The sequence below is a fragment of the Tubulanus polymorphus genome, chromosome 7 (genome assembly GCF_964204645.1).
Source record: "Tubulanus polymorphus chromosome 7, tnTubPoly1.2, whole genome shotgun sequence".
Taxonomy (NCBI): domain Eukaryota; kingdom Metazoa; phylum Nemertea; class Palaeonemertea; order Tubulaniformes; family Tubulanidae; genus Tubulanus; species Tubulanus polymorphus.
The window spans coordinates 17,801,502-17,817,923 of NC_134031.1; the positions used below are offsets into that span (position 1 = coordinate 17,801,502).

Consider the following 16,422-nt stretch of genomic DNA (forward strand, 5'->3'; position numbering starts at 1 on the left):
ATGTATATGAATTGATGATATTAACAATGATAATTAGGGTGATATAAGTAATATAGCTGCCAGGCAGCGAGGACATTCGTATCTAGAATAAACTCTGAAGACGGGTAGAAAAACGTCAGTAAAACTAGAATTATAGTTTTCTAAGAAATTTACTCTATGAACCTGTTCTCCTCTGTATAAACACACCCCTGGTTTTTAGTTTTTTCCTCACACCTGATGATGATCTCGAGTCAGAGTTGAAACATATTTCAAATTTTTGATTGATGAATTCTAGGTTTTAATACTTATTAATCTGTACATAGTCGGTTTTTATGATATAATATATTATAGGCCTAGTTGTTATTGAATAGCTATTGTGGGTTCTTTCATGATATAAGCCAAGACTTAACCGGTTATCCGTTGAAATCAAACCTAGATATTCACTTCATCAAATGATGTACTGATGGTGGATTTTTTCTAGTACAGCGCTGAGTCAGTCGTTTCATTTTCCAAACATCATTAGAACTATTCAAAATTTGCGATAATGAAGTTGGCTTTCTATGATAATAACTGTACTTTGTTTACCGCATTCTTATATACAAGTTCTGATGTTTTTTTTTGTGCTGGTGTTGTTTAAATTTGCTTTTTCCTTGTGGCTTTCACGCGAAATAGCTTCTTCGGAATTCATTATTCGTTCGAATCTTTTTTTTCGTGGCGCTCATTGGTATCCCGTGTGGAGGTATACCGTGCATAATTGGGCTCCCGGTGGTGTGTGACCTGTAAATCATTTGGTGCACCGTTGCATTACTATGCGCCGATATTCCAACTATCTTTCTCGTTTAGAAAAAAACCCGCATTAGCTTTCGCCGACTTCCGCGCGAAAATTTCTCGCGCAATTCCGAAGTCGTCGAATTTAAACGAAAGTATTTTCGAAATAGCGAAACGGCTAGGGACCAATTTTCCAGAAAATTTATGTCTTCGGTTTTCGTTCGTGTTTCGCAGCAATCGAGGAGCGGTATTTGCGTGTGAAAGATGAGTAATAGGACGACCGGGCTCGATGAACTAATTCTTTTAGAGTTAAACGATGATGCATGAATGTGTCTAATGCTTATATTGAGGAACTTGGTCGACTGATCACCAGGGGCGGATCCAGGGGCATGTTGTGACCATGTCGACCAATAAAAAGGGCATATATTCTTGATTTAGGGTGGAAAGGCATATCAGCAAAAGTTTTGAAATTTTTATATAATTTTAGAGCTTTCTGAGCATCTCTGAGAGGCATTTAGTCAATAAACATGGTTATATATTTAGGAAAAATATCTATTGTGTATCTAAGGTGGTTACAACGGAAAATTATATATATTTAGGAAAAATATATATTGTGTATATCAGGTGGTTACGGAAAAATTTGATACAGAGAAAAAATTAAAACGCACTTTAAAATTCCGCCCCTGATCACTCCTATAGATCATCAATTACGTGTGCTAAAAACTTCAGTTTCTGATTACGGTTGCTCCTCCTCGGATCAATCCTTCTCCAGGACTTCCTGTATACGGAAACCTGATTGATACGGGTACATGTTGTACACCGCGCAGGAAATTATCTAACATCTTGTGTCTGTCACATATTTCTAATGTGAGAGTTCTCGTGCGCATTCTTGACGATATGATTCGAGCATTTCCTAATGCATAATAAAGTGTGTTGCCTTTTTGGCAGCTGTTCCGGAGATATGTGATTACATGTTTCACTGGTGAGGGTCCACGACTGACTAACGTACTGTCTATTTACATTCGTAATTATGCCACGAGATGTTATTCGTCTTACCCCTAGTGTCTAGTGATCTTAACCTGACGAATAAGCTCAGTCATACGCAGATGATTTGGTACGGTTCAGGCCCGAGTCGAATTTGGCCCGGGCCTGATTAAAGATCGCGTTCACACGTAAATCACTCATTCGATACCAAAGCAAATGAGCCACTTACGGAACCAGTCGCAATTGGACAAACAGGCACCGTGTGAAAAGTTTTTCCGGGCCTAATTTGGCAAGGGCCAAAAAAGCTTCGCGTGATTGCGGCTATAGAAGTACTACGAATCCAGCTGTGTTGCTACAACCACATGAATTCCATCTCTTTTTCCCCATCGAGGTCATAAAATGTCCACGGAAAGAACACGAAGCCTAATAATTAATCGGCGAGCCTCGCGTCCGATTGTGAACCGTATAACTAGAAATAACGGCCATAAAAAACTTCTGCTTTCTCCATAAAAACCAAGGCCTAAAACATCTACGACGTCGATAACCGGAAGTAATAACCCTTACCCTGGAAATGATATATTAACTCGATAAACTAATAGAGTTAGGTAACATTACAATAGAGCTGGTAAATTATACATGAGACACGCTTCGTTAATGACTGTTTTATGGTTTTTCCGTCGAACGACTGAATGAAGCGGATGACTTCGTTCATATACGGATTACGTGTGTAGAATTGAAATTTGGTTCGTATGAGAAATGCGACGTTTCTATACAATTCCCTTTTCAGTTTCAGTATCTCACGCGCGCCATTGAGATTTTAGTGAATATCAGATGGAAGAGAAAACTGCGAATGGGATTTTTTTGGACCATTTTTATAGACTTTCTAATTGAATCTCCTTAGGGGGGACTGGATGCACAAAATTGGTTATGACTCATTTTGGGGTCATTTTAAATGAGAAGGTTGTCATTAGGGATTAGTAATGATTTAGCGTAAACATGAAAATGATACAAGCTCCCCCCCCCCCCCCCCGAGTGCTAGCGATTCTATTCATTTGCTTTTCGTTTCAGTCAGCAGGTAATGATGGCGCTTTTGTCCAATGTGCATGTTAAAAAAACTATGGAAAGGTGAGAATGATGGTTTCACCTAAAACAGTAACTACATTCACCGAGAGCTTTATTCATGTTCACCATCACCACTGTCATCGCTAATAACCCGAGGTTGTGGGGGCTAAAGGTCGTGCGTACTGCTGTGAGGAAATTAGCCGATGATTAATTAGAATCTGCTCTGCTCGCTCTTTTTGAAAAGATGTCACAAACCCTTGAATTAGAGGCGATACTTTATCGCATTCGTTAGTATCAAATAAGTGTTGATGAAGATTTATATAGCCGATCGATACAACTGTTTGTGAGATGATACGAACTGTTGTAACTGGTCGCAAATGGGCGTTTAGGTTAACTGCGACTCGATCATCGGTGACAGTATGTGACTAGTCCTTGTCAATCACAAAGCAGCATATGTCCAACCTACGAGGAATTATCTAATTATTTAGATAATTGCTCGTAGGTCCAACCGGGTGAGATTGTCGCGTCACATAAAGTACGTAGGTGCTGCCATCGTTGGCAGTTATAAGGGTGCATGGGTCGGCGACGAGTCTTAGCAACGCAATCATTGATGACAGTCGCAGAGAATATCATTGCATCGATCGGCTTGAGGGTTGCACTGGTAATGCGCCGTCTCAGTGTTGCAGCGGCTTTCGGTGCTCCAGCAATCACCAGGTTTCCCGGTGTTGTACCTACGCCCACCTTTAGAATCTAAAATCTGACCATTTTGGATATTTATAGAAAATGTCGACAACCGAGGAACAACTGGTATCGCACAAATTTCTGAGCTAATTTCCTCACCTTGCGCATGGTGCACTGGTCATTTGATGAAACCTTCAAAGCTTTAGTTCATTAATCAAAACCTGTAATTAATAACTGTAATTAGACTACGACAGTCATTTTGTATTCGTGTATGAAGGTCTGTATGTTTACATCGAGATATATGAGTAACGAGAAGAGTCTTTCTGTTAATATCGTGTTGCTTATGATTATCGAAGGTCTTTCATCTTAATGCGATGCACGTTAAAACAGTCGATCTCTGCATAGATTATTAATAACCTTTGATATTTCCGAGTCCGAGAGTCAGTCGTAAAGACCGCGTTTTATCATCGGGGTTTTATTTATACTCCCCGGAAAAATTCTTCGTTGATAGCAGCGACGTCACTGATAGCGACTGGATGTGATCTGCTATCAGTAACAGCTGTGATAAAAGAAAATATCTACTTTGCTGCGTCAGATAGTTTTGTCAGTGCTTCGCTCTTGGCTTATTGCTACACTTTGAATGCTTGATTTATGATAAGAAAGCTCAAAACAATAAAACGTTCTCGAAATGTTTATTGACACCGTGAAAAATAACGCATATATTGCGTAATATTGTGGACTACAGATAAAACGGTATGATATAGAATATACAGGTTAATATAGAGGATCAATAAAGTGTTTTTGGATTTGAATGTATCAAATAATGATAATATATAATTGATTTGAATTGAATTGACTGGCAACTGATGTAGTGCACCATATCCTCTCGAAAATAATTTTCAAAATTTATCAAAAATAAAAGTTATGAAATGTATTTAATCACAAAATAATTGATAATTGCTATTTTGGAACGTCAATATTGATGACTTAGTGCACATCAACTCACACAGAACGCAAACTGGGTATAATGTATGAAAACATTGTTTTAACTGTTTTTAACTGCATCAAAAACTGTTACTAGGCTTAATCTGAATTGTATTCTAATACCGCTTTTTACCACTGAATCCATTCAGGCCTTCATGAGCAGAAATCAAAGAAATTTTGGCCCCAACCGGATTTCAAACACAAACTTTTAGATCATGCTTTCACTATTCAGCTGCTGTCCATCTTGTTAAAACTGTTAAAAAAGGGCTCATTGAATGTAGATAAATGCCCATCTAACGTGTACCAATTTCGATGACAAAGCTTTCACAAATTAATCTGAATGGAGCAGAGAGGTTTTAGCCGGATATAATGACAGATGATAGGGGAAGGGACGCCCCCTGCTGTCCATCGATTATTAGAACTCGGAACTCAGATAGCGTTAGCCTAATTATTAGATGACCAGTCGTTGTTGAGTTGTAAGAAGAGTCATTAATTATACATGGAGAGATCAGTTGTAATTATTCTATAAATGATGCCTGGCTGTATTAGAACATGCTGTTGGAACTCCACAGTCGGTCGGTCAGTGATTCCTAATTTTCAAGTCGCAATTAGTACATGATTGTCATCATTGATGCGCGGTGTCGATGTCCTCTTATTCATTAACTGCAGCTCAACGTGGTAACATTCAACAAGGATCTAGTGCTGTTTATTCATTTGTCTTCTTCGCGGATTTTATTTTGGCTTCTTGCTGTAGGATGAATGTTTTGCGTGAAAGGTGAGCATGTATCTAACATGTATCTAAAATGTCTCTAACATATATCAGTCATTTCTCCTTGGGGGAGAAGTAACACCGAGCGGCTAAAAAGCGCTCAGGAGTCATCTATCAGGCCAGTTACCCAATAACTCCTGAGTCGAGAGAGGCAATGAGGATAAGTGTCTTGCCCGAGGACACTACGGCAATGCACGGGATTCGAACCCATGACCAGGCTTCCCAGAGCCGAATGCTCTAACTACTCGCCCACACCGCTCCACAAAATTATTTGAAGAAGATAAAATACAATATGAAATACAACTTTGAACTCAAGAATTGAAAAGAATTTTCAATGCCCTTGCCATTAAACAAGCTCTAGTTTTCAAGGTAAACCACTTTGCCCGTGGGCAATTTATTATTACTGACCCAGAAAAGTTTGTTTCTGTAAAATTCAAATCTTCAAAATTAAGTCTGTTCCAACGGACCAAAGGTTCGCACTCGTGGAGAAAAGTCCGCACTCGTGGAGAAAAGTCCGTGCTTATTTGGTCAATTCCAGCTTAAGCTCGAAATAGGAATTATTCCCGCTTATTCGTTTGATCGAATGGTTTTAACTGATATGACTTGATTCGGTGTCACGCACAAACCCACCACACCTGCCAGGAGCGAAACGGGGAGTTTGATTTTGAAGTTGGTAATCGTAATCACAGTGTGATTGACGTTTGAATTTACAGAATTTTTTGTTTCGTTCAATTTAGTTGAACGGTTTATGGAACGAGGTTCTGGGTATGATTAATGATGTCCCCTTCATGAAACCAGTCATCGAAATGTCATGAACCCTTTGCACTCTAATGATAATAAATTCACTCATCAGAGATCACATATGTTCATTGTTTTAGCGCGTAGTTAAAGCATTCGTAAATAAGGCCACGGCGCTTGTTGTTTTCTTTGAAATGAAATCATTATAAATCATGAAATAATCGCCGCTCATAAATTGGTGATAACCGGTGTAATTATGAATTACCAGGTTCAAGGTCCATGAAATATTGTGACTAGCCTATGTTTTACGAACGCTCGCATAGATAGTAGCATGTAAAATTTATGCTGGCAACATGGAATTTTCTTGGTTGCATTCTAGGTAAGCGGATCATTTTGTTTTAATGATAATATTTTTTCATAAACAATAACGCATAAACACAATAATTCATCTTCAGATATCTCACATCGTAAACTGACACTGTGTTGTCGCTGTTGTAGTTAGTTGATATTAGATCTATAAGATGGCTGCAACAGCATCGTCGCGTTTCTCGTGACGTCGGCCGTCAAAAATCAATCTCTGCGTCGGAACGATATTAGTTTTTTTCTGGAGGCGGCTGTCGCTGAAAGTTGATCAGACTGTGTAGCGTTGTTGTGTGTATATGACTGACGCGTGTTGATTATAGAACGCTTAGAAAACGCATGCAAGCACTGATGAAATAAGAAAAAACATTCTAATAAGATTAGTTTAACCCCGTATCGAAATTGAGGCGGCCGGTTTTATAAACCCGTTCTAACTTTTGATCTCGAATTTGGGAAGTTCCTCTTATTGATTTGATTGTTAGATTTCTATATAATATATTTGATATTTGTTTGTTGTGCACCACCAATCCTGCGGGGCACATTGATAGCACTTGATTGGAAATCAAAGTATATAGTAATATATAGGTAAAGTTGGATGACTGGTCAAGTTCTTTTTCCTAAATCAAAGAACATGATTGAAAGGGTTATGTAACCAATTATCCAGCCAGTCTGTACCGCCGGCATGTGAAAGATTTGGTTTTTGTTATTTTTTACTGCTTGATTTAATACATCGTGAAAAAGAACACATTTTGTTAGTTTGTTTTAGAAACTCCTCTGGTAGTTGAGGTTGTTAAAAAGTCCTCGGGGAGGTTGCTCAAAAGTTGATTAGAGTTAACCAGTGGATAGCCGACATAGCGACGATTAAAATTCATCGTTAGCTATGGTAGTCATTCACCAGTTATCCTTTGAGCAACACTGCAGCCCTTCAACTTAATCCTGGAGGTAAAATCAACTGCCACTGAAAACTGGGACCCGGCGCGAGATGTATGTCTATCGAAATATCTTGTCACTTACTCAGATCCCGGCTTTAATTCTTCAATTGTGTGATTACACTTGACTAGCGTGGATGAAAAGTTTCTGCGATCCGTCCGGATAGATTCGACTTTAAATTCCCGATACATATCAAATCTCTTCAGTTGCTCTGTATCCAGCGCGCACGAGCTTATCGTCAAATTCCAATCCGTTTGACATTTTCCTGCATCGACGACGAACGAAAACGTTCGACAAGCTAGAGAACTATTGAGATCTGTTTCAATCGAGGGGATCAAAGGATGTAGGACTCTTTTCTAGACTTGTTGATCCAGCCAGAGGGATGGTCTGAATTTAAAAATCAGAAGTCACCAATTCAGAATATATTGGTTCTCGATTCCTGCGAGACTCTTATTCTCATACTGTCTGTGTCTGTGTGTGTTTGTGGGTCTTGTGTATCTGTCCTTCAGCTAGTTCTGTTAAGATTGGGTCGATCTTGATGAAACTTGGGTACAACGTTAGTATGGGGGTAAAGTTGTGCAGTGCAAAGAATAGGCCCAGTGCGCCACCTAGCGACATACCTAGGCACTATTGTTTTTCAGCGACATGACCTTGAAGATGACCTTATAAATGAGGAACTGGGTCGAAATTCAAGAAGTTGTCATGACAAAATTCAGCTATTAGCCTAGATACAAAATGTCCAAATTGCAACGGGAACTAATGGTTATTTCAGAGTTGTCGCCTATAGCTTGTTCTTGTCTAAATCATCGTATCATCATGCTTTTAAAAGTTCATAGAAGACTGCCACATAACAATTCTGTAAAAGTGCCTAAGGAATAAGGCGATGTCTGAGTTTTAAATAACGTTTATAATGATTATCTACAGGATAGGTTTTTCCTACGGCAAATTCCGATACAGCATTCATTTGCAGTTGACTGTAAATATTTTGTCTGAACTGGAAACAAGAAAACTAACTTGAAAGTTTATTGATGCCTTGAAAAATGATACAAATATTGCTTAACATTATCGACAATAAATAATGTAATATAAATTATACGATATTAGGGATCAATAAAGTTTTTTTGGATTTCAATATCGATAATCGAATGGAATTGACTGGCAACCAGTCTAGTCCAGATATATTGATATTTGAATTTAATTGACTGGCAACCAGTCTAGCTCTGATGTACTGATGTCCTCTCAAAATAATTATTCAAATTCATCAAATATCATTTGAAATAAGAGTTATGAAATATATTTATTTACAAAATGAATGCCGAATTCACATTTGTAATTGTTATTTTGAAATGCCAATATTGATGATATAGTGCACATCCTATCAAAAAATAATCCTTAAAAGATAGTAATGAAATATATTCATTCAAAATATAAATGTTTATAAACATTATTGTAAAAGTTTTTGCGACATCAAAAAATTCTCATTTCACCGGTTCAGAAATAAATAAATAAATAAATAAGTCTTAAGCAGGTATCCTATAAAAATCAGTTCAGATGCGTTTCTCTAGTGGGTATTGTCTGAATAGAAGTGTCTTTAGATGAGTCTTGAACAGAAGCGTATCATTCGTACATCTACGATCAGCGCGACAATTTTTCCGTCGGGGAATTCCGATACAGCGTTCGTTCGTCGGTTATTCAGTGTCAACTGTAACTTGTTGCTCCCCCTCGTAGCACTGTAGGCAAACACCACCACCAGTTACACGTAGATTGTCACCGAGCGAACACAGGCAGAACGCGCAGTGTAACGTTCAGTACCGGCAGTTTTCACATCGGGACACACACACACACACTCGCTCATTCATAGACAATCATTATACATATATATCTCTACTCTAATGTAGCATACCTCGCTAGTCGTGATTGTAACCGGTGTCGAAGTTAGTTTTAAAGCTGTTATGAATTGGATATGTCATTTAAAGGTGTGATTAACATCAGGTAAGCATCGTTAAATCATAGATAATATATATGTACAGATTGCGAAATATTCGTCAGGGAAGAAGGTGGACTGGACATTCAGTCCGCCTGTACGTACTGACCCAAACCTCTATAGGGGTGGCGAGGTGCGTGCTGTCGTACGTCTATATTGATTGTAATATAGATAAATAAATTCTGCTGACAAGTTTTTTGTCAAATTCGTATCTAAGTTAAGTTCTCTACGGGAGGACATGCACCGCGGAAATGTCTACACAGATAGTCAGCAATATGCGATCATCATCGACGACGGTTGATGGTTCTATAGTTCTTGTCTGGCGCGCGTTTATAACATTCTGATGAGTCAATCTCGGCGATAGGGAGGTTTTTAAACGCTCTATACTCGGATGACGTCGCTATTATGTGTTATGTGTGCGCGTACAATTGATTGGTTGATTATATTTTTCATAGAACATAATTGCGTATGTAATATTTCTTGCAAAATGTTGCAATGAACTATGAAGGACTCGTACCGAGGGTCTTACTGTTGATTACTGATTAATTTGGAGATATTTGATATTTAGATACTTTCATATTTCAATGAAATGAATTCAGACCACGCGTTCATTTATCAGTACATGATTCAATGAAAAACGAGTGATTTGTAACATTTTAAACGTAGAAATTTCTCTGATTCACTCTGGGAATTTTGTGTAATCACACACACACACACTCACACACTCAGGGGATTTGTAAATGAGCAGAAAGTGGCCACTTTGCTGTGATATGAAATACTGATAGTAAATTTGATATCGCATCGAAATCTATTGCCTTTTAGTTTATAAAAAAAAGATGATCGAATTATTTTTTGTTAAAAGTATCTCGTTTGCGATTCAAATCTGATTCGGAGAAGAATTCCGTCATTTTGATAAATCTGCTGCAGTCGATATTATGTTTAGTGGTTTTGAGACGACGATATTCTCGACTCCTCGATATACGACGACAAATCAATACGAAAGTAATCACTCTTTTTTTGCATGAAGATGAAGCGTGGGTAACTGTATTGTGACTCGTTGTAACTCGTCACTCGTCGTCGCATGATTCTCAAAACTACTTCAACTTCTGCTGTAATCATAATGCTCAATTGATGTTTGTTCATTTTATGATTCAACGTTCTGTTTCTACCCACTCTCCTAATCTCTCCTCTTAAGCTCTTTCCTCAATTGTTCTTCTCTCTCTTACTAGCTCTTTCCTCTCACTCGTTCCCCCTCACTTGTTCCCCTCCTTTTTCTCTCTTCTCTCAACTTTCTACCCTCCTCTTACTCGCCCCTTCAATAGCTTCACTCTCTTGCTCTCTCTTACTCTCTCTCTTGCTCCCCCTCGCTCATTTCCATCCTCTTTCTCCTCTCACTGGCTCCCCTCTCCTCGTGCTCTCACTCGCTCCCTTCTCACTCACTTCTCGCTCAAACTATTCTCAGTCTTCCCTCTTCATTCTTTGGTCACCTTCACTTGTTCTTGTCCCTATATCATAACATCCCCCTTAAAATTCTCTCTCTATCGCCCTCCTTATCTCTCCTCCCTCTCTGCTCAATTTCCCACTCTCTCCCCTTCATCTCCCCAGCACCTTTATCTCCTCTGTCCCTACCTCTGTATCCATCCGCTCTCCCCTTCATCTTCCCTGTCCTGTATCCATCATCTCTCCCCTTCATCAGCCCAGCACCTTTATCTCCCCAGCACCTTTATCTCCTCTGTCCCCCCTCTATATCCATCCTCTCATCCCCTTCATCTCCCCCCCTTCATCTTCCCCGGCACCTATATCTCCTCCCTACCTCTGTATCCATCCTCTTATCCCCTTCATCTTCCCTGTCATGTATCCATCCTCTCTCCCCTACATCTCCCCAGCACATATCTCCTCTCTCCCTCCCTCTGTATCCATCCTCTCTCTTCTTTCTTCCTCCCACTTCATATCTTCCTCTTCGTTTATTATTTGATTTCGTGTAGAGTAATTACGATCGTTGCGTCGGGTTATTTGCCGGGGTTCAGCGTTCATGGGTAATAAATAATATTTATTTAGAGAATCTCCGCACAGTCTCTCCCTCGCGTTCGTTCGCGTATTCATAGTATTTATATACCAATAACGTTTTGATGAGTTTATGAGAATTGGGCGGAATTCGACGCGATTTCGGACGTCGATCCGTAATTATTGAATTTCGGATATCGTCGAGAATGATCAGAGATAAGTGTTAATCCAATACAGAGAGCGCGGTTACATTTTCAGCCGGGCAATTTGATGTCTAGTGGCCCTACTCCACTCTGCCCGGGATGAGGGTGCTTTGTTTGAACTGTTGCTCTAGTGCAGAATATATAGTTTTATGACAATATGGAAAAAAGACAAATGTGCGATGGTCTTGGTCACTGTCAATTTTCTTCAAAGAATATCTATTCACTTGCTACTTGAACGGTAGGACGTGCAAGAATCTGAAAGTTCTATGCTGGACCGGTCCCTATAGACCTGTCACCATCACGTGTATTGCTCACATGGTCATGGCAGCAGGGTGGCCACTTACCTGCAAGTCGGGGAATTGACTTTTCTGTAAAAAAAAGTCAGGGAATTGTGTAAAAAGAGCTAAGAATCTGGGGAAAATTCAAGGAAATCTGAGAAAGATCGAGCGTCTTATCCATCAGTTTCTAAATTTTTGACATATTTTGGTTTCGTTTTAATCGAATTCGTAGTAGATTAAGTCAGGACAAATAACCAACATGTCAGCCGGAATTGTCAGGGAAAAAGCTAACAAAAAGTATCCGCCCTGTGCAGTCAATTGTGACTTTTTTACAAAGCCACTTGCTGTTGACGGGCGGACATTATATCGCGCTGTTATTACAACACGTCCATATAGGCTTCGAGTTCATCTGATATAATTATAACCTCATCAATAATTTCGTCGTATCCTGCCGCGTCTCACTCGGTGTCATCGAATTCGTTATCAACGCATGAAATTATGTGACAAGACGTTCAATGATTATAACAGTTACCTCTGTTGAACTGTTCAGACACTTGTCATCAATCACTTCTCTCTCGCTAGTAATATCGTTAAAAGCTTTTTCTTCACGTTCCCGCAAGCGGCGAGACCCGCCGCGAGACCGGCGCGGGTGGGTGCGTGCTTTCATCTCAAGGTCTGACCATAAATCCAGACGTATGCTCTTGTATGCTTTTCAGTATCGAACGTTTCTACAGTTTTAAGATAAAGAAGTTTCCGATGTCAACTTGTTTCATTTACTTGACATTTAAGTGCCATAATACTGTCAAATGTGTATCATGAATACCGCCAACGAAAAACTCAAAGACTAGTATTTTTTATGTTTTTTTTTTTGTTCCGTCACATAATTCCAATTTTGTATAGGTGAGCCCGCATTGGAGAAAAGTGACATCCAAGCTATCTAAGTCAAAGAGCTACGCAATATCTGTGTAAGATGAATATTCGAAAGAAATCCCGTAATGATAATTCAACGAAAGACGTTAAGTTTTTGAATAGAAGCGTTTGTACATCTGAGTAACATTTCATCAGATGTATTGATACACAATGAACTAACGAACAAATGAACAAAAGGAGTGAGTGATTAAAAAGTTGAAAGGAGAATACAGATTTTAAAGGAGATACAACATTTTTAATTATTTTTAGTTCTTTTGTTTGATTCTTCTTGTAAATTTATTCTGTACTTCTATTCAAGAACTTTAGCTGAATTATTATGGGATTTCTCTTATGTATCTGAGCTAACTCTTGTTCATGGGTTTAGGCACCTGGTCGCTGTGTCATTTTTCCCCAAAAATCAGAGCCCAGTTGCCCAGTCTAAAAGTGGTCTTGAATTTTTCAGACCGGTCTCAAGTTGTTACATCGGTTTATTGAACTAAGACTCGACCTAAGCTATGACTACGTCACTGGTCCCTGACCTCCGATCCAAGCCCCGGGAGCCGAATAATTTATGCGAGCACTTCGCCGACCGTGAAATCCGTGAATATGAATTCCGGTGTTATGATACAAGAATATCGTGTTACAACAGTTCTTACTTCACATAAAAGGCGTACTCGTAATATCTGAAAGCAAAAATATGATTTATCCTGGAGAACGTGTTCAGCAAGTATGTCTCGTCTCCTTTGAAGTGTCGCGAACGGTTTTGAAGTTTTTGCAACACGCGACCACGGCTCTTCAACGGAAAATCGATTCTACTTCATTTAGGCCTTCACAACGAATGTTGATAAGTGCTTTTATGTTTTCACAAATATGATTCGATATGTAATGCATTTATTCTACGGCCTTCACATTCGTGCGGTTTATCAATATCATCGAATACGTAATAGATATCGTTAGTTTAGTAGCGTTGCTAAAGCAAAGCCTAACATTGGATTCAAGGCTATTGGTGAATTGGTCATATTCTTCAGCGGCCACTAACCTGGTAATCAGAGAAAAGTCGGCGAATTTTCTTTTTAATAAAGTCAGCTAATAGTAGTCCGGGAATTTTCTTTTCTTTCAAAAAAGTTAGGGAATAGTCAGGGAATTTCGTAAAAAAGCTAAAAATCAGGGATAAGTCAGGGAGATTTGTTGCTAGATCAAACAAATGGTTAGCAGATCAAGTCAGGGAAATCGACGTGCGTGTCAGGAAATAGTCAAGGCCACCCTGTTCTCTTTTGCATTTAATTATTGGATTATAGGATGAAAGATTTTAAATGTTTTTAAATCGTCATTTCAGCCAAAAGCCGAACAACAACGTAGAATATATCTTTTCTTGGTTGGTTCTCATACAAACCACCCCCGCTTATAATCATATTTTTTTTCTAAATCGAAATTTCATCGAATATCGCGTGTCCCGCTTGTGCGTAGCTTTAGAACTTGATTGTATTAGCGTTACGCCCCGAAGACGCATTGCGCGTAAGTTGATTAGAAAGATTACGCCGCTGAAGCTTAGCTAATTATATTTCTTCATTTAACGAGGTTTCGGATCACTGCTAGTTTGATGAATTCATATTGCATTAGGCCGCCATCCTTCACCAGCCGCGCTTCATACCGGATCAGGCCTTAGCTAATCTCTTAAAAAGCGACTTTAACCCTTTCAGTGCGTCTACACCGCAGTGCGGTGTATAAATCAGTGATGGATTTTGCTAGTACACCGCACTGCAGTGTATTGATGTAATTAGTAATTTGTAATTATCTCTATTGAAAAATGGCAGCAAGTGGCAAACATAGTGAAATACTAGTAACTAACGATACACCGCACTGCAGTGTAGACGCACTATAGTGGTATTCCCATTGTTCAACACACTAGGGTGGAATTTTTTAGAATTTTCAAATTTTCTCCAGCACTATAGGGTATTAATTAGTCAGCACTGAAAGGGTTAAAGGACACAAATTTTTTCGCGGAATGCCCGCTTTGAGTAAGATACCGAAAGGTGGTTTTTATCGTAGGACTAGTTTCTTTCATGGTCGCGGCTCTAATTGGGCCTAGGTTTGCATACAAAACGTCGGTTTTCGCAACCCTGGTGAACGCAATACAGCGTAATTACGCTGTAACGACCGATGATTATAGTAATTATCATTCCATTACGCATTATGCATAACTAGTTAAATAGTACTATACTTGTGTATATATATATACAGCATTCGATTTTATGCCATGATATATTTGTGTGTAATTGACTTCTTCGAAATTCGTGACACCTTTTCCCTGGAGACTGCCACATTGTTCGGAGAATGACTTTTCAGCTTATCGCGAAATCGTCATCGTTAATCTGGTTTTACTCGCACACGCGTTTTGTCCCATCTCGAGGATTAGATTATTTCAGATCTCGTGTAACATATCGAACAAAATGATAGCGTGTGGATTGGGAATATACTCACACTGCTTTTCAAAAAATTTGAAACGTGAAAAATTTGAAATTTTTGATCTTGGCCCTATCTCTACAAAAAAAAGATCGCTAGCATCAGATTTTCATTCCCACTATGACTAGATTATTTAAAATAAGTTTAGAACTTGATATGAAAACTTTTATGAATTTGTCAAATTTAACTGTGTGTGACCTTTAAGCATTGTTTAGAATCGAGTGAGTGGTTTACGTGTGAACACACTCTAATTAGGCATGGGCCGAATTTGGGCCTGATCCGCGCCGATTTGGCTTCGTATAACGTATTGATATCTTATCGCCTGTAGACACGACCAAATACGCTTGAAAAAAGAATACTAGCGTTATTTAGCGGGGTTTAAGTGGTCAGTTCCCTTTGAACTGCATTCATCTGTGAGATGAGGCGAGTTAGAGCTGCCTCACTGGCGATGCTCGCTGAATATCGGCAAATTAACTGCGATACTGTGGGCAGATACGGAGTACGGTTTGTTAAACGAGAGATCGCGCGGCTGCTTTCGTCGGCGATCTCGTTTAAAATGCGGCACGCGTGCGTCGACTTGAAATGACTCGAACTCGGCCGCCGATCCGATTCACTCGTCGACGTTCAGGAAACAGCGGGTTCGTTCTCGAGTAAGAGAAATTAGTCGTTTACTGTTGTTGTGACGGAGAACCCGAGCGGAGTTCGCTGTACATTAAACTTCTTTGAAACACGTTAATGCGTCGCTCGCTTGAAAGGAAAAGTTCCATAGGGGGAAATGTCGAAGCGTAATTTGATTTTCCGTTCAATATGGTTAATTTGCTTCTTTTCACCGAGACGAGCCGACGTATAAAGCTATTTTGCCGAGAACGCGTATTCGCCTACTAAGTGAAAGTAAAGCGGCGATCATGCAAGGATGATTTGGCTCGGGCAAAATTGGCACGGATCAGACCCAAGTAAAATTAGGCCCGTGTCAAATTAAAGATTTTGTCAGATGCAAACCACTCATTTGATACTAAACAATGCTTATTTAAAGCGAGTCACTTGGCAATTCACATACAATAATCTAACCCACGCTAAAATTTCGTGGGCCTAAATTCGGCCCAGCCGAAAGCGCTCGTGCGATCGCGGCTTATGTAATGAAATGAAGTCTCGATCTGCGAAATTATATTCAACGACAGCTTCAAAAAAAATCTCAGAAAAATGCTTCAATTTCCGGTGAATGTTCTTCCTCTTTCGTCGCCGGCAACCGCGGAAGTGCTTTGTACCTCTTTGCAGCGGTGGTCGTATAATTATTGGGAAGATATTGTGCGGCCGTTCGCGTGTGAA

At 39.4% G+C, this 16,422-nt stretch overlaps 1 protein-coding gene across 3 annotated transcripts in view; it reads left to right on the forward strand.

Moving 5' to 3' along the window:
* Positions 1 to 16,422, forward strand: part of LOC141909081 (D-glucuronyl C5-epimerase B-like) — a 63,616-nt gene that overhangs the window by 6,916 nt on the left and 40,278 nt on the right. Inside the window, exon 3 of one of the 3 annotated variants that reach the window (XM_074799440.1) lies at positions 2,800 to 2,856. The exons of 1 other annotated variant lie outside the window; for it this stretch is intronic. In XM_074799440.1, the coding sequence (XP_074655541.1) occupies positions 2,810 to 2,856 (47 nt within the window). In that variant the 5' untranslated portion in view covers positions 2,800 to 2,809. Of the gene's footprint in view, positions 1 to 2,799; positions 2,857 to 9,036; positions 9,248 to 16,422 lie in introns of those variants that run through there. One more of the 3 variants, XM_074799441.1, reaches the window with a different exon arrangement.